General features: G+C 35.1%; 2 protein-coding genes across 3 annotated transcripts; one reads left to right on the top strand and one right to left on the bottom strand.

Moving 5' to 3' along the window:
• Positions 1-677: 677 nt before the first annotated feature.
• On the top strand, positions 678-1,471 carry LOC136224202 (early nodulin-like protein 19). The gene is made up of 2 exons (XM_066012471.1): positions 678-834; positions 932-1,471. The coding sequence occupies exons 1-2, from the start codon at positions 678-680 to the stop codon at positions 1,279-1,281; spliced, it is 507 nt and encodes a 168-aa protein (XP_065868543.1). The 3' UTR covers positions 1,282-1,471.
• Positions 1,442-7,945, bottom strand: LOC136224200 (pleiotropic drug resistance protein 1-like). 2 transcript variants are annotated; one of them, XM_066012468.1, is made up of 23 exons: positions 7,586-7,945; positions 7,385-7,505; positions 7,208-7,296; positions 7,044-7,128; positions 6,785-6,944; positions 6,620-6,696; positions 6,452-6,505; positions 6,267-6,357; positions 5,875-6,176; positions 5,519-5,800; positions 5,125-5,441; positions 4,878-5,038; positions 4,699-4,802; positions 4,470-4,626; positions 4,172-4,392; positions 3,746-4,078; positions 3,351-3,641; positions 3,182-3,265; positions 2,947-3,080; positions 2,594-2,821; positions 2,335-2,506; positions 1,996-2,250; positions 1,442-1,892 (listed from the first exon to the last, which is right to left on the bottom strand). In XM_066012468.1, exons 1-23 carry the CDS (start codon positions 7,924-7,926, stop codon positions 1,635-1,637), a joined length of 4,317 nt encoding a protein of 1,438 aa, XP_065868540.1. In that variant the 5' UTR covers positions 7,927-7,945; the 3' UTR covers positions 1,442-1,634. The 2 variants fall into 2 exon arrangements, with proteins under 2 accessions (XP_065868540.1, XP_065868539.1); XM_066012467.1 differs by having other exon boundaries at positions 4,699-5,038.
• Between the last annotated feature and the right edge of the window lie 14,816 nt (positions 7,946-22,761).

Here is a 22,761-nt window from a genome sequence, read left to right as displayed (position 1 = left end):
GCTATTAATATGAAGTGGACCTTTAACTATCAGCTTGAGCTTTTAGCTAAAACGGTTCCATGACACTTTCCTTAAAACTTTTGACCTCCTGTCCTTGCCATATGATCTCAAAACTTAAATCTTACTTATTATAAAAAAAAAAAGCTATCTTCAAAGTGTTATAGAAGTGTAAAAGCATCTCACATCGCTTACAAAACACGTTAAAGTGTTATTTATAAAGAAGGTCCGTGCACACTTTGAAGTGTTATTTGAGTGTAGCTTGACCGAGTTGAATAAAATTATAATAAACTTTGGATCAATTAAACCATTGAAAGCCAAAAAAAGAAGATTGTTATGAACATCAAATCAAAGTCTGTCATTTCATTTATAATTTTCTCACAACAACCACAATAAATGTTTCAAATGGGCATAAAATAAAAAATGATATTTGAAGCTAGGGCCTAGGATATGTTTTTGTATTAGTAATATGTGGATTGGCATGTGATGTATGGACCACGCTGTCTCTATTTTTGGATTATCATCCATTTATTATAATAAGATTCCCGCTTCTGTTTGAACAAAAACAGCTAATCCTAGTTCTAAAAAAAACATACATAAAAGTGGGTCAGCTGACTCTTTCATTCAACTGACCAGAAAAAAAGAAGAGAAACAACAGCAAAAGTTCCTCCGACGTCACAATGCTGGTGACTGCCTTCATCTCCTTGTTCATCCTCACCGCCATCACTTCCACCATTGCCACTGACCACATTGTAGGTGCTAACAAAGGCTGGAATCCTGGAATCAACTACACTCTCTGGGCTAACAACCATACCTTTTATGTTGGAGACTTTATCTGTATGTACCTACTCTCAAATGTTCTTTTTAATGAAAACCCAATTCCTTTTTTGGTTTCTTTATCAGAAAGTTATTATCTTTGGGTTTGCCTATGCAGCATTTAGGTACCAAAAAACACAGTACAATGTGTTTGAAGTGAACCAGAGTGGGTATGACAACTGCACAACAGAGGGAGCATTAGGCAACTGGACCAGCGGTAAAGATTTCATACTCCTTGACAACCCTAAAAGGTACTTCTTTATTGGTGGAAATGGACAGTGCTTCAATGGCATGAAGGTTTCTGTTGTTGTTCATCCTTTGCCTCCTCCATCATCTCTAGCTAACCAAACTTCACCAAATTCTTCTGCTCCTCTCCTTTCCCATAAAGGGTTGCTGCTTCTCAGGGCTCTGGTTATCCCATTTGCTTCTTTTTTGTTTGGATCTGGTTGGATCTACCACTACCACTAGTGGTTTTCTCTTTTTAAGTTGTTTTTCACTCTTTTCTTTTTTGAGTCATTCTTCTTGTTTCATCATCTTAATTTTAATTTTTCTTATTTGTATTGTTTCTTATATGCTAATTTTACTTGATTGGATCATCTAATCAGGAAATGATGAAACAAATTGCAAATTTTGAATCTAATATCATTGTATTCTGACTTGTTACTGACTATGAAAGAAGCTCAAATACACTCTACATTTTACTATAGCACTATGTATATATATGACTTGGACATTTTTTTAGTCTAATGCTTTGCAGATTGCATTGAATGTGTCTAACATCCTAACTAACCGTAATACTATACTGGAAATCGGTTATTTATCTATCGTCTTTGGTAATTTAAGAACCTAATTGAGAGGGCAAAGGTAAATGCAAAGAGTGCTGCAAAGCCAACCACTGCAGCTGCAATTGCTCCTAGAAGCTCATGCTTGAAATCGAAGTAGCTTCGCAAAAAATCTTCCACGGTTTCACCAGACTCCAGAGTGTGCTTTATATCTCCAAATTGTGATGAAACTAATCCATACAGCGTGTATGCAACCGGACAAAGCCATGCATACCATCTCCACCACACAGTTATCCTCTGTTATAGATAGAATAGAAGCACAGAAGGTAAACAACTGTATTAATCCTCAGTATATGAAATGGACAAAAGAGCTTGAATAATTGAAGTTGCAAAAAAATACCGTTCGTGGAACTATAAATCCAGAAAATACATTCCACAGTGAAAAGAATGCGGATGAAACTATGGAGGCCCCGTGCTGGTTTGGTGTTACTGCAACAGCCATCATGCCATAGAATGTGTAATACAATAATGTGAAATACATGAAGAATAGATACCAGAAGAACTTGGCAGCAGTCCATTCAAATCCAATCATTGCATAGACTATAAAACCATATACCAGAGCTTGTGAGAAAATGTATGGAAACTCAATCACAACCTGCAACCAGAAGGAGAAAAATAAAAATTAATTTACATTCGGATTCTTCCTGGGAGGAGTTTTGTAATGATCTAAATATGTTACCTGTGCAAAGGCATAGGGAAAGGGTGAATACATCCCAGCAGCTCTTTCTCTGTAGAAGACGGTTCTTTCAACAGCAACTACTGGCTGCACTGATGTTGCATTTTGGACACCAAGAAAGATAATTGTTGCATACATTGATCCCATTGCATTGAAAAGATCTTGTCTCTTTGTCCTATAATTCAAGACAAAACTATTAAACTAGAAAAGCATATATATACAAGTGGAGTACAAAGTTTCCATATAGTTTGTAGCAATTTACGTTTTTGATCCAAGATCCCAGAACATTGTCCCGAACATAAAAGAAATGACAGCTGTGAAGAGGAATCTCACAGCCGTGTATTGAGGATTACGCCAATATGACCAGTGTTGCTTCCATAAGCAAGCCATGCATTGGGTGAAAAAGGGCTGTGAGTACTCTGTAGGAAAATACAGGTCATTTGAACCTGGAGCAGGTGCGCTTAGCTCCACGATAAGTGCTTGGTTTCTCCTGAAATACATGATGCGCATCAGCAAAAAATTGAAAAGGTGACTGCATCTCCAAATTTTTGACCATCTCTCGACTTATTCTTCACAATTCATAGTTGAAGTAGATTAGTTAATAAGTAGAAGCACCTGTATAGTTCTGAATTTCTGTAGATATCAGCAAAATCTACACCTATAGCCGTTTCCTGAGCTGCAGAAGTAACTTCTAACATCCATGTTGCGGGATTGTAGCCGTTTTTTATGTTAGGGACTCCTTGAATAGCCTGGATGTAATGAAGGGAAGATAAAGTAGCTGGACGAGGTGAGTCGAAAAGAGTCAAAACTTGATTTCTGTATAACTTAATAATCATCCGGTGTATAATACCTCAAAGTACTTGATCAGATGGCAAGAATGATGACCCAATGGTCCCACGTATATCTCTTGTCCTCCTCGCTTCATTAGGAAGAGCTGCAGGCATCACCACAAATATATATATTGATCAAACAGCTGTATTAAGAATAAAGAATCAACTCCTGTCATCTGCTAAAGTTACCTCATCAAAAGCTTCAAAAATGTGGATGCTGGGCTGATGGATAGTGCACACAACTGTTCTTCCAGTGTCCACAGTGTTCCTAACTGTTCTCATAACAATTGCAGCAGCTCTTGCATCTAACCCTGAAGTTGGCTCATCCATGAATATTATAGAAGGGTTTGCCACTAGCTCAATGGCAATAGTTAGCCTTTTGCGCTGCTCCGTAGATAGGCCACTCACACCAGGCAATCCCACTAGTGCTTGCCTCAACGGCTTCAATTCTACAAGCTCCATAACTTCCTCGATGAACATCTGCAAGAAGTTCTCATTGGAAATTAGTTAAGATGATCGCCATAGTTCATGTTTTCAAATGAAAAAGAAACTAGTCAGAAATGAATTTAGGACACTGTACCTACCTTTCTGGTTTCCATGTTCACTTCTGGAGGCAGGCGAAGCCAAGATGAATAGAAGAGAGATTCACAGACTGTAACATTTGGAGAATGAATGTCATTTTGCTCACAGTATCCAGAAATTCTAGCAAAAGTTTCTTGCTTCTTAGGATAGCCAGAGATTGTGATGTTTCCTTCTATATATCCTCCAGTTTTTCTGCCAGCCAGCACATCCATCAGAGTTGTTTTACCGGCACCACTAACACCCATCAGAGCGGTCAGAACACCTGGCCTGAAAGAACCACTTACACCCCTCAAAAGCTCCAATTTTTCTTCTGTCACACCCTTATTTTTCATTTCCTGAAAAACGCAATTCACCAATCACTCAAATCCTATTTCGGGTCTATAACAGTTTCGACAACCATAAGTTTATCTGTGGTTATATAGCCCTACCTGTGGCATGTCCACCGAGTACTTAATGTCATTGAAGGTGATGTAATGTGGTTCAAATGGAAGAACCATTCCCTTTCTTGAATGATGGGTGTCTTCAACTATGATTTCCGTCCTCATTGATGAGAACCTGGATGCGCTGCCTCTCCTGCTTTCGATGAGTTTTCTTCCAGGTTCTTTACTTGGATCTTCTTCTGATACAACAGCTTGTGGCTTCTGTAGTGCTGTGCAGAATAATTTCGAGCACATTAAAATGTAAGTCACTGGAGAAACATAAGCGATAGAGGAAGAAGATGCTTACGCCCGAGGAGTGTAAGAGCTAGAGTGAATAAGAAGTTGTATAGCACAGTGAATCCAACCAATGCCCCTACTCCTATCCAATACCAATATGCTTGCGTGAAGAATCCTCGGGATTTCAGAACTTGAACTCCTAACGGTTCTGTTGAGTTTGGGAGAACCTTTGGAAAACAAAATAATATAAAAATGCAACAGAGAAATATGCAACATAGTTCTAACTTTTAAAGGTTTACCTTACTCCAACTCTTTCCAAGGAACTCATTAACTACTATTGCATTCTGCCCATACATCAATGGAGATATCCAGTATCCCCATATCCACCATTTCTTGATGTTATCTGCACCATTGAATTTAGGAAAGGAATTAGCATTCTGATGGTTAATTTTATATAAAAAAAAAAAGACTAATACACCTCTTGACAAGACAAAGCCGCCTAAAGCAAAAAGTGCAAGAAGTGCAAACGATCCAAAGGTATTGGCAACAATCATGTTTCGTCCTGCTGCAGCAATAAACCGAAACAATCCTGAAGCCATCTGGCTAACAAGGACAAGCACAAGGTACTGCTTGAATAACCTGCAAAAATTACATCAATTATGCATCAGCTGCAAGACAAGAATTGCTCTGCAAGTTCCAAAAACAAAAGTATACAAGTTTCTTACCTTCCAACATCGGGATCATATCCTATAACATAATAGGTAAGGAACACCCAAATAGCATCTTGTAGAAGTACTAGAGGTATTTTAGTTATCCATGGGGGAAGAGAATATGCCCATGCAGGATAGAATAGGAGGTCCCTTTGTTTGTAAAATACCGGAAGCTTTGCAATGGTCATTGAAATTTCTGACATGCCATTGAACATTATGAAGATGACGGAAAAGAATAAAGCACCCACGTAAATTCCACCATCAATTACTGAATCACGATGCATCTCAGTCCGGAAGAAGATTGTCATTCCGACGACTGCCATTATTACAAGCTAGTAACAGAAAGAAAAGACTGAAACATGATAATTCTGTAGACATTTATACATAAAACAAAGATGTCGATACTCACTTGGACTAGCTTGAATGTGTAGACAAATGAGTTCCTATTCATGAGCAAGAGCTCTCTAGCAAAGGAAACCTTAAGCAGCTCCATTTTCCCAACTCCGTATCTTTTAGTCATTAGAGCAGCAGGGTGGCTTTTGGCCTTATCAAATGGACTAGAAAGCTCATTTTGTATTTCTCGTCCGACGTGGAATGACTGAAATGCCTCGGAAAATTCCTTGGCAGTGATAAAACTGTAAGGCTGATCTTTATTTGCCCAATATTGTTGTTGATCTTTTCTTGATGTTACCTACAACATTAAATGTGAGGCATCTATTAGTAACAATAAAGACATAGATTAAGAATGAACATATTCTTGCTTACTTCTTGCAAAAAATCAGCTACTCCTTTCCTTTCAGGGCACTTGAAGCCCATATATTCAAAAAACTCGAGTGCGTGTTCACGAGGACCCTGGTATATGACTTGGCCATCAGATAGGAGAATAATGTCATCAAAGAGATCATAAGTCTCGGGCGCTGGCTGAAGGAGAGAGACGACAGCAGTTCCATCAAGAATGTGAACGCATTGCTTGATGGAGTTCACGATTTGGTAAGTAGTTGAACTATCCAAGCCAGTAGAAATCTCATCCATGAACAGCGCTTTTGCTGGTCCGACTAGCATTTCACCTACAATTTTATTTTGGACACTCTCATTCTGTATGCTATGATGAGTTATAGAAATTTATGTGTAGAAATGAGCCAATTGAGGTCTCGTACCGGTTGTGACACGCTTCCTTTGCCCTCCAGAGATACCCCTTAACATTTCATTCCCCACCATAGTATCTGCACAAGCTTCCAATCCTAAAACCTACAGATTAAGTAAAACAACTTATGAGAGTGTCATCTTTTATAGCCTTTTTAAAAATCTATATATCAAGGCCACTTCATTCCTGACACAATACCTTAAGAACATATTCCGTGACCACACTAGCCTCCTGACCTTCTGTAGCGATTGCCTATACCAGTTGCAATAAATTATGATTAACCCAATACCCAACATTCTAGAGGTAACAATCCCTTTAGATTATATCCTTGTTTTAAACAGAACAGAATTACTTCTTTTTTCTGACCTTCATATAGACATCAATATCAGGATCAGGCTTAATGTTTGATTCCTTCTCTCTTCTTAATAACTCTGCTAACATCTCTACCAATTGAAAATAAAATAAAATATTATTAGTCTCTAGACTACACAGTGAATTCATATAAACAGAAATAAGTTATGTTATGCTAACCATAGCGGTGACCTATCCCTTGGCATCTGGCAGAAAATTCCAGAGTTTCTCTCACAGTCATTTCTGGTATATGAGTATCATTTTGGCTGATATAAGCAGCTGTTCTTTGGGGCACAAATTCATTCATGTCGTGACCGTTGTAAGTCACCCTCCCGGAAAACTGTAGAAGAAATCCAATTTCTTAATTACAAAAAAGAAGGCTAATGATTGCAGAAGAAGTAAGGAACACCTATAAAGCTGAAAATTGTATGGTAATGACCTCCAATTTAGGATCAAGTTTTCCTGCCAAAGCCAACAAAAGGGTGGTCTTTCCAGAACTTGGAGGACCCAAAAGTAATGTGATTCTGCAATAGAAACATATTTCACAAAATTAAAAAATCTGAAGGATAAAGAGAAAGTAATTGAGTTAAGTTTTCATTGCACCTTCTTGGTGTGATGATTCCACTAATGTCTTGAAGGATGGACAAACGTGTTTTTCTAGTTGGAAGGATATGAAGAGCATTCAACAAACCCTTTACAAATTGGAAACGAAATCAGCTACTTAATCAAAATTGAGAAATCAAATTAGAACTCTTGATGAAAATGCGTAGAAGTGGTTACCTCTAGAATATCAATGGAGAAGTTAAGGAATGTGGGTAAAGCTCTGCTTCCCACATGAGCTTCTGTTTGAATAGTTAGATTCTCAAATCGGACTTCAATGGTAGGGAATTCAATTCCAACCCTGAACAAACTCAGCATTCAAAAATTAACAATCTTTCCCCTCCCCTCCCCATATACTAACAAAGTAGCAAATCTGGTTACCTTTGGAATCGATCCTTGAGCTTCAACAAGAACCTCTCGTTATCTGCTTCTGCAACTTGAACCAATCTATCAAGCAAAGTCCTTGTTTTTTGTGTTCCAAGATTTGCAACGTCGATTTCAGTGGATCCACCTTTGGAAGTGGTAAATAAAGCTTTCTTAAGACGATCATATGTAGGTAATCTTTGAATTGCAGCCCATTTTAAAGCTTGTTCATCATCATCAGCATCATCACCATCTTCTCTTGAAGATTTGGAGAAGCCTTGGCTGGCATTGCTTCTCCATATAAAAGAATCACCTCCTCGCAAACTACCACCTGCTGCATAAACTTCGGCAACTTCCATTTACCAAGATTTTCTATGTTTTTAGTGCAGGATTATGAAAATGAATACTACTGATGATCACTACTAGCATTTATAGAGACAACATGCGCATGCGCATGCCATTCGTACGTGTAAACGGCGGCTATTTCATTTCATTTGGATAAATTACACTCCTACTCCATCAACTTTCACGTTACTAACACTCTGCCACTTTAACTTCAGATATTTGGCATAGAAACTTCTAAATTTTGCTACATGTCACAGCGTGGTTGGAATACGCTTTTATTAATTCAAGTCTACTCACACCTCATTAACATGTCTCTTACAATTTTAACCCTTCTTTTTATCCAAACTACTCAATTACATAGGACACACCATCAAATTATAATTTTTTTTATATAATTTCTTAACAATATATAATTTCTAATAAAATAATTAATTTAACTACACAATTAATTTTCTTATAAAATAATATATTCACAGTTAATTCTTTAAATTTGGGGATTTTAGAAATTTGGATTTTGATAATTATAAAGAATTTAGAAATTATTGAATTTTTTTTTAAAAATATGTATATTCATAATTTTTATTTTTAATATTATTTGGGATGGATTTTGAGAAGATAAAGAATCCTATTTTTTTTATAATCAATAAGAATTTATATTTGGAAAAGAATGAATATTTTTTTAAAGGGTTTAGTTTAGGATATTTATAGGAAAATAAAATAGTTTAATTTAACCTTTACAAAAAAAATAGTTTAATTTAAAAATATATATTTTTTAAAAATGATCTAGAGGCGGTTTAAACTGCCTATATGTACGGTTGCTGAAAATTTCTCAAAACCGTGAGAACGCAGTTAGAAAACCATCACAAACTAACCGTATCCCGACGCCTTATAAAAACCGTCGCTAAAGTAATAACGCTTGTTCTATGAGGGTTTTATCGTAGTTGAAAACCGTTGGTAAAATATGTAATGAGAATTAAAATTGTCGGTGTAACAAATAAATTTCATTGGTAAAAACTATATTTTGTTACAGTGGTTCCTCAATTGGGTGATAGCTCTTACATTCCATTATACTTCTCCACGGAGAGAGTACCATGGAGATGAATATATTGATTGGTTGATCATATCCTATTATGGATAGAATGGAAAAGAGAGAAAAGTAAAAATAAATGAATTTAAGAGAGAATGAAATTATTAGATAAAGATGAGAAGGGTGTATAAGGAGTTAGATGAACACTAATTTTGGACATTTTGGATGGAAAAGAAAGTTTAAATAACAAAAATGGTTACTCTAGTATAGTGTAAAATATTAAGATTTTAAGATTATTTACCCTATTAATATTTAGGGATCAAATTAGAAAAGAAATTGTCAATATTAAAAAAAATGAAAAAGAAATCCGTATGTATATATGCAAGTGTTTTCTGTTTGGAGAAAGAAATCCGTATGAAATGAAGAAAAGATTGTCATCTGTGGTGAATCAACGTCATGTATGATCTCATCTCATTATTTATTTTCCACCTTTTTCTTTCCTCAATTAGGAAAAGCCAAAAACAATAAATACATTCTCAACACTCCTGATTTTTTTTAATGTTATTTTATTACGTTTAGTCTTATCCACCATGCATATAAGATTATGTTACTAAAATTGAATTGTTATTTTACTTTTTTCTTTAATTACAAATATATCAACACGTGCTACATTTCATTAAATATCAGAAAACTTGCATTTTCAGAAATAATACACGTTTTTCAAACTACATTCTAAAATGATGTCTCTTGTGAAAAAACGAAGAAAGAAAATATGCAATAAGCCAACAACACCAACAACAACAACACGACTCGAGAAAGTAAGTGTATTTCTTATATTTTATTTATATGTATTACTAAGAGTGACAACGAAATGTAGATTCCTTGAAAATCGTAGGGATTTGAATTGACAAGATCGAAAAAAAACCGAATTTTTTGGATACCGGGATAGGGTAAGGAAAGTTTTACCCCTAAATATTTAATTTAGACGGCGGTGGATGCTACTATCCCTGAACCGTGGGGATTCTCGTCCCCTCCGGAAAACCGTCAATGAGAATCCCTAAAAAATAATATTATATATATATACTTTAATTAAAAATAAAAAAATTTAATAATACATGTATGAATTTGGTAGAACGCATAAGTCTCCTGTGATTTATCTTGTTCCTTTGCTTTTTTCTTTTCTCAATGTGTTATTTATTTATTTATTTTATGAAAATGCCTATATCTTTTTTATAAAAAAAAAATTGCACACAATGCGCTTACATTAAAGAAGAAAGAAAAATCTCCACCAGACCCGGATGTGATTCGAACCCATGACCTCCCTAGTCATAGGTAAACTCTCAACCACTAGACCAAGAGCTTCACCACCGAAAATGCCTATATCTTGATTAGATATGAAAGGAACAAATACAACAAGAAACAGAAAAGGTAAAACCCTTACAAAATCCACAATATTATTTATTACGAGATGGGAGTCTCCTGTGAATTCTTGCATCAAAACTTCTTTTTCCATCTATGGCATCATCAAGTAATCATCACTCTGGAGAATCCATTCTAGCTAAGATGAGAGCTTTTCAAGGAAATCTCAGTCTTCGGCTAGCCGAGACCATGTCTGTCAAAGAAGCTTTAAGTTGGATTAAGATGCATTGCGCTAGTGAGAAAATTCAAATTCAGTCGGATTATCTCGTCATAGTCAAGGCAATTCAAATGAGTTTAAAAAGTCCTTCGTATTTATTTGACATTATTTCTTATTGTATTCATTTATTACGAGATTTAGAGTTGTATTCAATCTCATTTATTAAGCGTTCAACGAATTCGGCTGTCATACTCTAGCAAACGTGGTCAATTTTGTGTCTGTTCGGGGTGAGTGGGCATGTCCACCACAATTTCTTAACAATATTCTTTCATTTAATTCAAGTTAATAAAATTTGGCATTATTTCAAAAAATAAATAAAGGAAAAGTACAAAAATTTGGATCATCTTCAAACATAAATTATGTGGTTTAAAAGTTGACAAACATGCACCTTGAGGTTGATTCTGTTAGCAAACAGGGTTCAAAAAGACTAACAGTATTAAAAAACTGAGGTGGCACTCAAAGTCAAAGGGTCAATAAGTATTTTTATCCTTTCATTTATTTTTATATTTTATAATTTATTATATTTTTAAAATATTAAACCTTATCCAATCCCCAACTCATACCTTACTTTTTTTTTTCGTTCTCTCACATCTCTCATCAGCCATCTTTAAGCTCCATACATAGAATAAGAAAATGACAGAAACTGACAAAACCCAACGTTATCTTTCTCCTCCTCAATAAGAGAAAAAACTTATTTTGTTACAAATTGAATCCAAAATAAACAAGTGTAGGTCGAAAGTGCTTGAAAGATGATCCTAGGTTTTAACTTCACTCGAAAGTTATTTACTTCTCATCACTGCTGCATTTTAATCATTTTGAAAGGTAAACAGAAAAACAAATTTGCCCACATTAAATGCATCAAAATTCCATTAATCATCATTAAAATCAGAAACTAATTCATCAGAAACTCTTTCTAAACAAATGAAAAATTTAGAAAAATTGCAAATAAATATCGATTTCAGAAAAAACAGGCATTCAGAATGAGTAGGAGGAGATAAAATCATCGTATAAAATTATAAGAAAAGATAATCTCTATCCTCACCACTATCCATCTGTAAATGAGACCATCCACTACAAGAAAAAACGCTATCACCGACGGCAACAATCCGTTAGTGATGGACTAATTCGCGTCGGTGGTCGTTATCACCGACGGAATTCCAACAGATTCTCATGTCTCGGCGTTGGCCTCGTAGGTAAGCAGTTGCGAGAAATTTCTATTGATGCAAAAAGTTCACTGATGCAAATTCTAGTCGGCATTATCTGTCGGAAATTCCGACTAATTTTAGTATGTGACTTGCGTCGGAGATTCCGACAACATCACCGACCCATATGTGTCGGTGATTTATTTTTCGAAATATTTATTTAAATAATTCACAGATGGATAATGCGACCAAAATGCGTCAGGAATTGTAAATCATTTTAAATTTTAATTTTATATTTTCTTTTAGTCACTAATATATATATATATATATATATATATATATATATATATATATATATATATATAGATAGATCTTCTAAAAAACACAATTATATCTATAAGAAATGCAACTATAACACTAAGCAATCTATCATCCATATGGTTAGGAAAACAATAAAAACCATGAAAACTAGACACATGTTTCAATAGCCGTACAATATGTATGTCTAATTTGATGATAGAAACATGATTAGTAAAAATTATAAAAAGTTCTCTGACTGCATTGCTATTCAAAGCATTTATCGATAATACCAAAAGAGAACATGGTTACGTTCGAAGAAGACAAGCCACACTGGCCCTATCTAATAGTAAAGCACACGAAGCAAAGCTTAATGAAACTTCCATCTGTTGGAGTTTAGTGTCCTAAAGACAATTGTTTTGGGATATTAATATTAATGAATAAATTGTTTATTTGATCATTTGTTTAATCAGATATATAGCATTAAAATGTAACTATATATAACGGCAATAATCTTTCATAAAGAAAGCAACCCTAAGTTTATTTAAGTAGTTATAAAGTGTTCATACAAGCATGAAGTAAAACTGTACTTTATAATAGACCAATAAACTTAAAGTAAACCCAAGTCAAGTAATATGTTATAAGGGTTGACATATTACTGTTGAGACTTGCATGTAACAGTGTTTTCTGTCGAGACAGAAAGCTGATCTCACAAGCTTTAGATATTCGGATATCTAGACAGTTACATGGATCCGGTGAAGGAGTTCATTAGGATTGGGACCCGACTTGAGATAACAGAATGGATTGATTTATCTAATGTGTCAACTGTTCATCTCATTGTTGTTAGTAGGTATAACTAATCCTCAGACTCAAACATTCGTTAATTAGTAATTCTGGATTATGGAGTCTGGTACTTTGATTCTGTGCGAGCACGATCCAATAGGTGAGAGCCTAGGGTGTGTGAGAGCAGGGTTGGGTATCACGCAAAGTGATTGCAGAATGGTTAATGTCAGATTGAGCATTCGTCACTCCCGATAAGTGGGAGATATATCCAAATGGCCGCTTGGGGTGAATTGACTGAAATCCTTGCAAGGTGATACAGTTAAAAGTAGAAATGAACATTTCACTTAACTTATCTTTTCAGAGTAAATTCAACCTGTACAAGTAAAACCGGACTCTTCGTTATATGTAACCTTGACACATTCCATGGTTATAAGGAATTGACCGACAGGATATAGTTGATGAAGGATCGTATTATATTGTACCTAATACAGAAAGGTTAACGTCAGTTATCAACCTGACTTCTTAATTGCTCTGGGGGAATATCATAGGTTCTGCTAGTAACAGCTCGCGACGGTATTCCGTTATATACATGTTGGAATTAATCGTGATGAATAATTTCAAAGGATATATACGGCTAGCGGCAATAAAGAATCTAATGGGTCGCATATGGGACTTGGAATCGGAGGACGAAAATGTAATTAGTAAAGACACACTATATGGGCCGAAATTTATATATATATATTAGGGGATAAATTAATTTGATTAATAATTATAATTTGATTATAATTATGGATTAAATTAAAAAGATTATCTGATAATATTAATTAGAAGTTTTTATGTGATTGAAACTCTAATTAATTATCCCTAACATTAATTGATTATTAATTTGATTAAGAATAATTATCTAAATATAATTAGTTATTGTTTAGATAAAATTAAAGTGTTTATTTAATTATCTAATTAGGAATCCTATTTAGAATAAGATTCCAATTAATTAAATTCCTAACACAACTGGGATTAGGGTTTTGAGGAGTCTATAAATAGACCCCCTAAGCCCAGATTTCGGCCAACCCTATTTAGGAGAGCAAGGAATCGTTCCGTCGTCGTCTCGGCTAATTACTTTAATTTCTTACTCTCTCTTTGATCTCGTATCGATTTCTGTTAGAGGCAATTATTGCGATTGCTATTCATTGAAGGTTGATTACTGATTATCTTTTGTTTTGTGTTGAATCAAACGTTCGTGGTTCACGAGTTGATAATAACAAGTTGTGGGCACTTCGTTTGCAACGGTAGATAGTTCATCAGTAAAGATATTACTTTCTATCCCTCTTTATATGAAATAACAATTAACAGATCTTAGAAAAGGGAAATAGATAAAATAGATAAAAATTTTATTATTCCGGTATGTCTAGGCTTGTCTATTTTCCTACATTGGTATCAGAGTCTATGTTAATCTGTTATTTCATATATGTAAATAAAAGAGTTTTTCAATCAGATTGAATAGATTTATTGTTAGGTTAAATTAATTAATCGATTAGTTCAATTAACCTAACGATAAATAAGTTTTGATTACTTGTTAATTAAAACTGATTATGCATAGTTCCTGATTATTTCGGTTGATAATCGTTTTAAACAAAACCCAAAAGTTTTATAGTTAGATAATTAAAACGTTTTGTTTTATTAAATCTAAAAGATAAAACTGTTTTAATATTCTGAAAATTGTTTTGAAACTATTTTAGAACAATTATATATATATTTATATTTTAAAAAAATAAATACGAACAGCCATTCGGAGTCGCTGCCGCGAGGCAGCAACCCCGAGCGGCTGTCGGGGTTGGTTGCTGCCTTGCGCAGCAACCAAAGCAGCGGTTCCCCTGCGACTTGCTGCTGCCGCGAGGCAGCAGCTGTTACGGAGGGCGGGCCGATTAAATCGGCCCGGCCCGAAGGGTACCGTTTTAAAAATTGTTTTTTAAAAGCAGGCACGGGTTTTCAATATATATATATATATGTATATGTTTCAGAATATAATAATTTGTTTTGATTATCAAAATCAATTTATTTAAAAGTTTGTTTTACCTAAATATTTGATATAAGTAATTCAAAGTATTAAATGAATTATTCGAATTAATTAGGATATGCATAATTGAAATTGGATGAAAATTAATTTAAGTTGTTAATTTGATTAACTTAAATATTACATAAATAGTTTGTGTAATCAACCAATTAAATTTAATTTAATTGAGTCTATGCATGTTTGGCATTATGGACATATTAGACCCTCTTCAATAGTTATTTAGTCTTTTGGTATTTAAATAGGACCTGCGTGTGCTGCCTTCTCTTGCTCTCTATTGTATTTCTCTTCTCATCCAAATCCCTTCAAGTAAATTGAAGTTTCTTTGAAATTGAATATTGTTGTAATTCAAGGCACCAAGGAGAAGACGGAGGACCCAAAGAGAAATATGTAATAGTTAGTATTTCCCTAGGGTGGCCCTTTATTCCGTTTCTGGCTCAACGGAATAAACTTAGAGATATGTCCATAATTGTCAATGTTGAATGTATGAATGTATGAATGTTTGATATGTGCTAAAGCAAATCAAGACTAAGTTAGATTATGAGACTTAAATAAAATCTCTCACTAATCAAAAGTTAAGTAAATAAGCAAGTTATTAAAATCGGTTGCCCCTCCCTAATATTATAATTCAGCCGGCAGTACTGGGGGCCTTTGGGTTGTTGAGTAAACTCAAGCTCGGGGTCTTATGGTAACACCTGAATTATTGAAAAATCGCTTTTCACGAATATGGGGTAATGCTTAAATTAGGATAGAATAATTGGATGGGTAAACTCATGTTGTTCTAACCTAATGGGCAATATGGTTGGGATTGATAGACGACACATATCAGTTACTAATGTAGTTAGTAACCCAACAACCTAGAAATCACATGTTTGATGTGATTGATTACATGAATCTACCTAACGAATGCAACTAGCTTGTTGAGCAAACTCAAGGTGAAATTTCAGGAGTTAGGATTCTAGCTTACTAAAGGAATTGTGAATATCCTTCGAATTAATATAGAGGGTTATTAATTTGGTAAAATAGTGGGAGCAATTTAAAACATAAAAGTCCAGCGTATTTAAATTGTAAATGAATTAAACAAATGAATAACATCCGTCACTTTTCTCACTCTCAGGTTAATTTTACTCTAAAAACAATCATGTCGAAAACCGATCTAAGAAATATCCTTACCGATAACAAGTTGAATGGTTCAAACTTCGCCGACTGGTTTCGTAACCTCAAAATTGTTTTGAAGTTCGAAAAGATAGGGTATGTACTGGATACATCGATACCCGTTCTTTCGGCCGATGATGCACCCATTGAAGAGATTGATGCCTATCAGAAGAATAAATCCGATGATGAACACGTCGGGTGTATCATACTTGCATCGATGACACTAGATCTGCAAAGGCAACATGAGGAAATGGATGCCTATTCTATTGTCATGCACTTGAAGGAGTTGTTTGGGAAACAAACTCGGTGCGAACGTTTTGAGATATCAAAACTGTTGTTTCGCTGCAGGATGCAAGAGGGCCTCATCTGTTATGACACATTGTGTCAAGATGATTGGCTATATCACCAAACTTTCAAGTATTGGCTTTGCGATGGATCACGAACTAAGTGTAGACTTGCTTCTTCAATCCCTCCCATATAGTTATTCACAGTTCACCATGAACTATCAAATGAATGACTTACACACCTCTCTTGAAGAGCTCGCCAATATGCTCAAGATTGTTGAGCCCAACCTGAAGAAAGATAAGGTGGTACCCGCTCTTGTGATTGAGGGATCAAAGAAGAGGAAGGGGAATTTTCCCAATCCTAAATATCCCAAGAAGAACAAGGGAGGCAAGTCAGCCCAGGCCAAAGGAAAGCAAGTCAAGAAGCCCAAAGGGGAATGCCACTTCTGTGGTAAAGATGGGCATTGGAGGAGAAATTGCAAGGAGTACCTAGCTTCTCTCAAGAAGGGAAAGGACGGTGCTTCAACTTCTGGTATGTTCTATATTGAAATTAACTCAATTTCACAGTCTGAATCTTGGGTATTAGATACCGGATGTGGATCTCATATTTGTATGAATATGCAGGAACTAAAACAGACTAGAGAATTGAAGAAAGGAGACATAAACTTGCGAGTTGGAAATGGTGCAAGGGTTGCCGCACTCGCAATTGGAAACTATGATCTACATCTACCATCAGGACTTGTAGTAGTGTTAAGGAACTGTTTGTATGTTCCGGATATGTCTCGTAACATTATTTCTATTAGCTGTCTAGTAAAAGATGGCTTTCATGTTTCAATTAAGAACAATAATTGCGAAATTTATAGAAACAAAGTTTTCTATTTTTCAGGAATATCATTGAATGGGATTTATGTTTTGAATGATAAAGTTTCTGCTTTCACAATTGATACCAAAAGACTTAGATTAGATAACTCAACTTACTTGTGGCATTGTCGTTTAGGCCATATAAACCAGAGACGCATGCTTAAGCTACATCAAGATGGGCTTATAGACTCAATTGATTGTGAATCGATGGGAATGTGTGAGTCATGTTTAAAAGGAAAAATGACAAAGACACCATTTAGTAATAAAGGTCAGCGTGTATCAGACACTCTAGGATTAATACATTCAGATGTATGTGGTCCTATGTCAGTCCAAGCAAGAGGAGGATTCAGATACTTCATTAGCTTCATAGATGATCATACCAGATATGGTTACATCTATTTGATGAAGCACAAGTCAGAAGCTTTTGAGAAATTCAAATGCTTCAAGAATGAAGTTGAGAATCAAACAGGAAAGACTATCAAAATACTTCGATCTGATCGAGGTGGAGAATATCTTTCTGAATAATTTATGAGTTATCTAAATGAATGTGGAATATGCTCACAATGGACACCTTCTTATACACCACAACACAATGGTGTATCAGAAAGGAGAAATCGCACCTTACTAGATATGGTACGATCCATGATGAGCACCACTTCTCTTCCAAAATCATTCTGGGGCTATGCCTTAGAAACTGCCCTATTTACCTTAAACCGAGTTCCAACCAAATCCGCCAGTTCCACACCATTCGAACTGTTCGTTGGTAGAAAACCCATCTTCTCTTTCATGAGAATATGGGGATGTTCAGCATACATCAAACGTATTATGTCAGATAAATTAGATCCCAAATCTGACAAGTGTTTCTTCATTGGATACCCAAAGGAAACTATGGGATATTACTTTTATCATCCAGATGACCAAAAGGTAATAGTATCCAAACACGCAGTGTTTCTAGAGAAAGAGTTTCTGGAAGAAACACAGAATGGAAGCGTGATTGAACTTGAGGAAGTTCAAGAGGAATCACATGTTGAAAACGTGGAAGAAGTTGAACCCGAACCCGTTTCACTAGATGAAACACAAGTGTCATATCCCACTCGTAGGTCTCAAAGAATCCGTGAACTCCCAGTTAGATATGGTTTTCTAGTGGGAGATGATGAACTGGTTCCCGTGTTAGACGATGAACCCGAAACCTACGAAGAAGCTCTTACTAGTCCAGAATCCAAAGCATGGCTTGAAGGGATAAAACCCATTGAGTGCAGATGGATCTTCAAGAAGAAGACAGACATGGATGGAAAGGTTAGTACCTACAAAGCTAGGTTAGTAGCGAACGGATATCGTCAAAGGCAAGGTATTGACTATGATGAGACTTTCTCTCCAGTAGCCATGTTCAAATCCATCAGAATATTGCTTGCAATTGCCGCTCATTTTGATTATGAGATTTGGCAAATGGATGTGAAAACAACTTTCCTAAATGGAAACCTACTTGAGGATGTATACATGATGCAACCTGAAGGTTTCACGTCGAAGAATGCAACCAAGGTTTGCAAACTTCAAAGGTCCATTTATGGACTCAAGCAAGCATCTAGAAGCTGGAACAAACGTTTTGATGAAACAATAAAACAATTTGGTTTCGAACAAAACTCAGAAGAGGCTTGTGTTTACAAGAAGACAAGTGGGAGCTCAGTCGTTTTCTTAGTACTATATGTTGATGATATACTACTTATGGGAAACGATGTTGCAATGTTGCAAACAGTAAAAGTTTGGTTATCGAGTAATTTCTCCATGAAAGACTTGGGAGAAGCAGCCTACATCTTAGGGATTAAGATCTATAGGGATAGATCAAAGAGACTGCTCGAACTATCCCAGTCTACATATATTGACAAAGTCCTAAAGCGTTTCGACATGCATAAATCGAAAAGAGGTAACTTACCAATGGTCCATGGCGTCAAGTTATCTAATGGTCAATGTCCTAAAACGGACAGTGACAAGAATCGCATGGTTGTAATTCCTTACTCCAGCGCGGTTGGTTCGATCATGTATGCTATGCTTTGCACTAGACCTGATGTGGCGTTCGCATTGAGTATGACGAGCCGATATCAAGGGAATCCAGGATTCGATCACTAGATTGCTGTCAAGAACATTCTTAAGTATCTTAGAAGAACTAAAGACATGTTCCTCATATATGGACAAGGAGAATTGAAAATTGAAGGATATTTAGATGCTAGTCATCTGACTGATGAAAATGATTATATATCCCAATCAGGATACCAGTTCATCCTGAATGGAGGTTCAGTTAGTTGGAAGAGTTCCAAGAAAGGAAGCGTTGCTTTCATGTCAACTGAATCAGAGTACATCGTAGCTGCAGAAGCGGCAAAGGAGGCTATTTGGATTAGGAAGTTTATAACAGAACTAGGAGTGGTTCTTGACATTGTGAATCCCATTACTCTGTACTGTGATAACAATGGAGCCATTGCACAAGCAAAGGAACCACGGTCTCATAATGCATCCAAACATTATCTCAAGCGATATCATCTCATTAGGGAGATCATAGTCAGAGGAGATGTGAGAATAGAAAAGGTGCCTACTGAGGACAACGTTGCAGATCCGTTGACCAAGCCATTACCACAAAGAGCTCACGATAGACATCTTAGTTCTTCTGGTATTAGTTTCAGGAACAATTGGCTTTAGTCCAAGTGGGAGAATGTTGGAGTTTAGTGTCCTAAAGACAATTGTTTTGGATATTAATATTAATGAATAAATTGTTTATTTGATCATTTGTTTAATCAGATATATAGCATTAAAATGTAACTATATATAACGGCAATAATCTTTCATAAAGAAAGTAACCCTAAGTTTATTTAAGTAGTTATAAAATGTTCATACAAGCATGAAGTGAGACTGTACTTTATAATAGACCAATAAACTTAAATTAAACCCAAGTCAAGTAATATGTTATAAGGGTTGGCATATTACTGTTGAGACTTGCATGTAACAGTGTTTTCTGTCGAGACAGAAAGCTGATCTCACAAGCTTTAGATATTCGGATATCTAGACAGTTACATGGATCCGGTGAAGGAGTTCATTAGGATTGGGACCCGACTTGAGATAACAGAATGGATTGATTTATCTAATGTGTCAACTGTTCATCTCATTGTTGTTAGTAGGTATAACTAATCCTCAGACTCAAACATTCGTTAATTAGTAATTCTGGATTATGGAGTCTGGTACTTTGATTCTGTTCGAGCACGATCCAATAGGTGAGAGCCTAGGGTGTGTGAGAGTAGGGTTGGGTATCACGCAAAGTGATTGCAGAATGGTTAATGTCAGATTGAGCATTCGTCACTCCCGATAAGTGGGAGATATATCCAAATGGCCGCTTGTGGTGAATTGACTGAAATCCTTGCAAGGTGATACAGTTAAGAGTAGAAATGAACATTTCATTTAACTTATCTTTTCAGAGTAAATTCAACCTGTACAAGTAAAGCCGGACTCTTCGTTATATGTAACCTTGACACATTCCATGGTTATAAGGAATTGACCGACAGGATATAGTTGATGAAAGATCGTATTATACTGTACCTAATACAGAAAGGTTAACGTCAGTTATCAACCTGACTTCTTAATTGCTCTGGGGGAATATCATAGGTTCTGCTAGTAACAGCTCGCGACGGTATTCCGTTATATACATGTTGGAATTAATCGTGATGAATAATTTCAAAGGATATATACGGCTAGTGGCAATAAAGAACCTAATGGGTCGCATATGGAACTTGGAATCGGAGGACGAAAATGTAATTAGTAAAGACACACTATATGGGCCGAAATTTATATATATATTAGGGGATAAATTAATTTGATTAATAATTATAATTTGATTATAATTATGGATTAAATTAAAAAGATTATCTGATAATATTAATTAGAAGTTTTATGTGATTGAAACTCTAATTAATTATCCCTAACATTAATTGATTATTAATTTGATTAATAATAATTATCTAAATATAATTAGTTATTGTTTAGATAAAATTAAAGTATTTATTTAATTATCTAATTGGGAATCCTATTTAGAATAAGATTCCAATTAATTAAATTCCTAACACAACTGGGATTAGGGTTTTGAGGAGTCTATAAATAGACCCCCTAACCCCAGATTTCGGCCAACCCTATTCAGGAGAGCAAGGAATTGTTCCGTCGTTGTCTCGGCTAATTACTTTAATTTCTTACTCTCTCTTTGATCTCGTATCGATTTCTGTTAGAGGCAATCATTGCGATTGTTATTCATTGAAGGTTGATTACTGATTATCTTTTGTTTTGTTTTGAATCAAACGTTCGTGGTTCACGAGTTGATAATAACAAGTTGTGGGCACTTCGTTTGCAACGGTAGATAGTTCATCAGTAAAGGTATTACTTTCTATCCCTCTTTATATGAAATAACAATTAACAGATCTTGGAAAAGGGAAATAGATAAAAAATTTATTATTCCGCTATGCCTAGGCTTGTCTATTTTCCTACACCATCATACCTGCCTAAGTTGAACATAAATACGAGTCTATCATATGGCACCAACTTTAACATTGCCAAGTAATTGCACAACAAATTTATCATCAATGGAGGAAAAAACCAAGACATTAAGCTCAGTTTTAGAATAGATCCACAAAATAAGCTGAGATACTGAATCTCTAGCTAAAATTGGATTGAAAATTTCTTCAAGGTAATGAACTAAATCGTACCACTTTTCCACAGTATCTATCAAATTCATGATTAACATGTCAGTTTAATAAAAAAATTGGCACAATTTGTCAACTTTCGAGATAAAATTACTATTGACTACCAAAGTTATGAGTAAAATTGAACAATTTTAGACTATTGGGGTAAAATTTCTGCTGGCTATAAATGTTAGGAGTATTTTTGCACCTTATCTTTTTATTAAATATTTTAAAAATTATAAATAAATAACAACAAAATTCAAAAATAAATTATAAATACATAAATATATTATTTTATTCACCGACACACTTTCCTCGGTGATTAAAATAAATATGTCGATGATATCACCGACATTATTCAACACCAACTAATTGTGTTGGTAATGCAAGCGGGAATTATCCTGCCACATATCATCAACACATTATTGGATTGTGTAGGAGAATGTGTTGGTGATTTCGGATGGAAATTTTGTGTCGGTATTCCCTCGACATTTCTTACAGATATACTTGTCTCAGTCAATTCCGTCGGTGATACTGATTTTTCTTGTAGTAATCTCAATTAATTTTATAAAAAAATGAAAACAAATTAAAGAAACTAATAGAAAATTTAAGATGAATTCAAATATGAGGTCGAAATAAGAGAAACTAGGCTTATCGGGTGATTGAGGAGGAGAAAGATGGCGTTGATGTAACGTCCGTAAAAATCTATTCTTATTCTTACTTTCAAATTTATTTTTTTTGGGTTAGTTAAATCTGTCAATTCACTTATGATATTTTATATTACATATATTCTACTATGCGTCTTATTATCGGTATATTTTCTTACACATAGTTGGTATAATTTGAACATGTCATTTTTGAATTTTGGGGACGAAACTCTTTTA

The sequence above is a fragment of the Euphorbia lathyris genome, chromosome 3, assembly GCF_963576675.1.
Source record: "Euphorbia lathyris chromosome 3, ddEupLath1.1, whole genome shotgun sequence".
In the NCBI taxonomy this organism is placed as follows: domain Eukaryota; kingdom Viridiplantae; phylum Streptophyta; class Magnoliopsida; order Malpighiales; family Euphorbiaceae; genus Euphorbia; species Euphorbia lathyris.
This window is presented reverse-complemented; position numbering and strand designations above follow the sequence as displayed.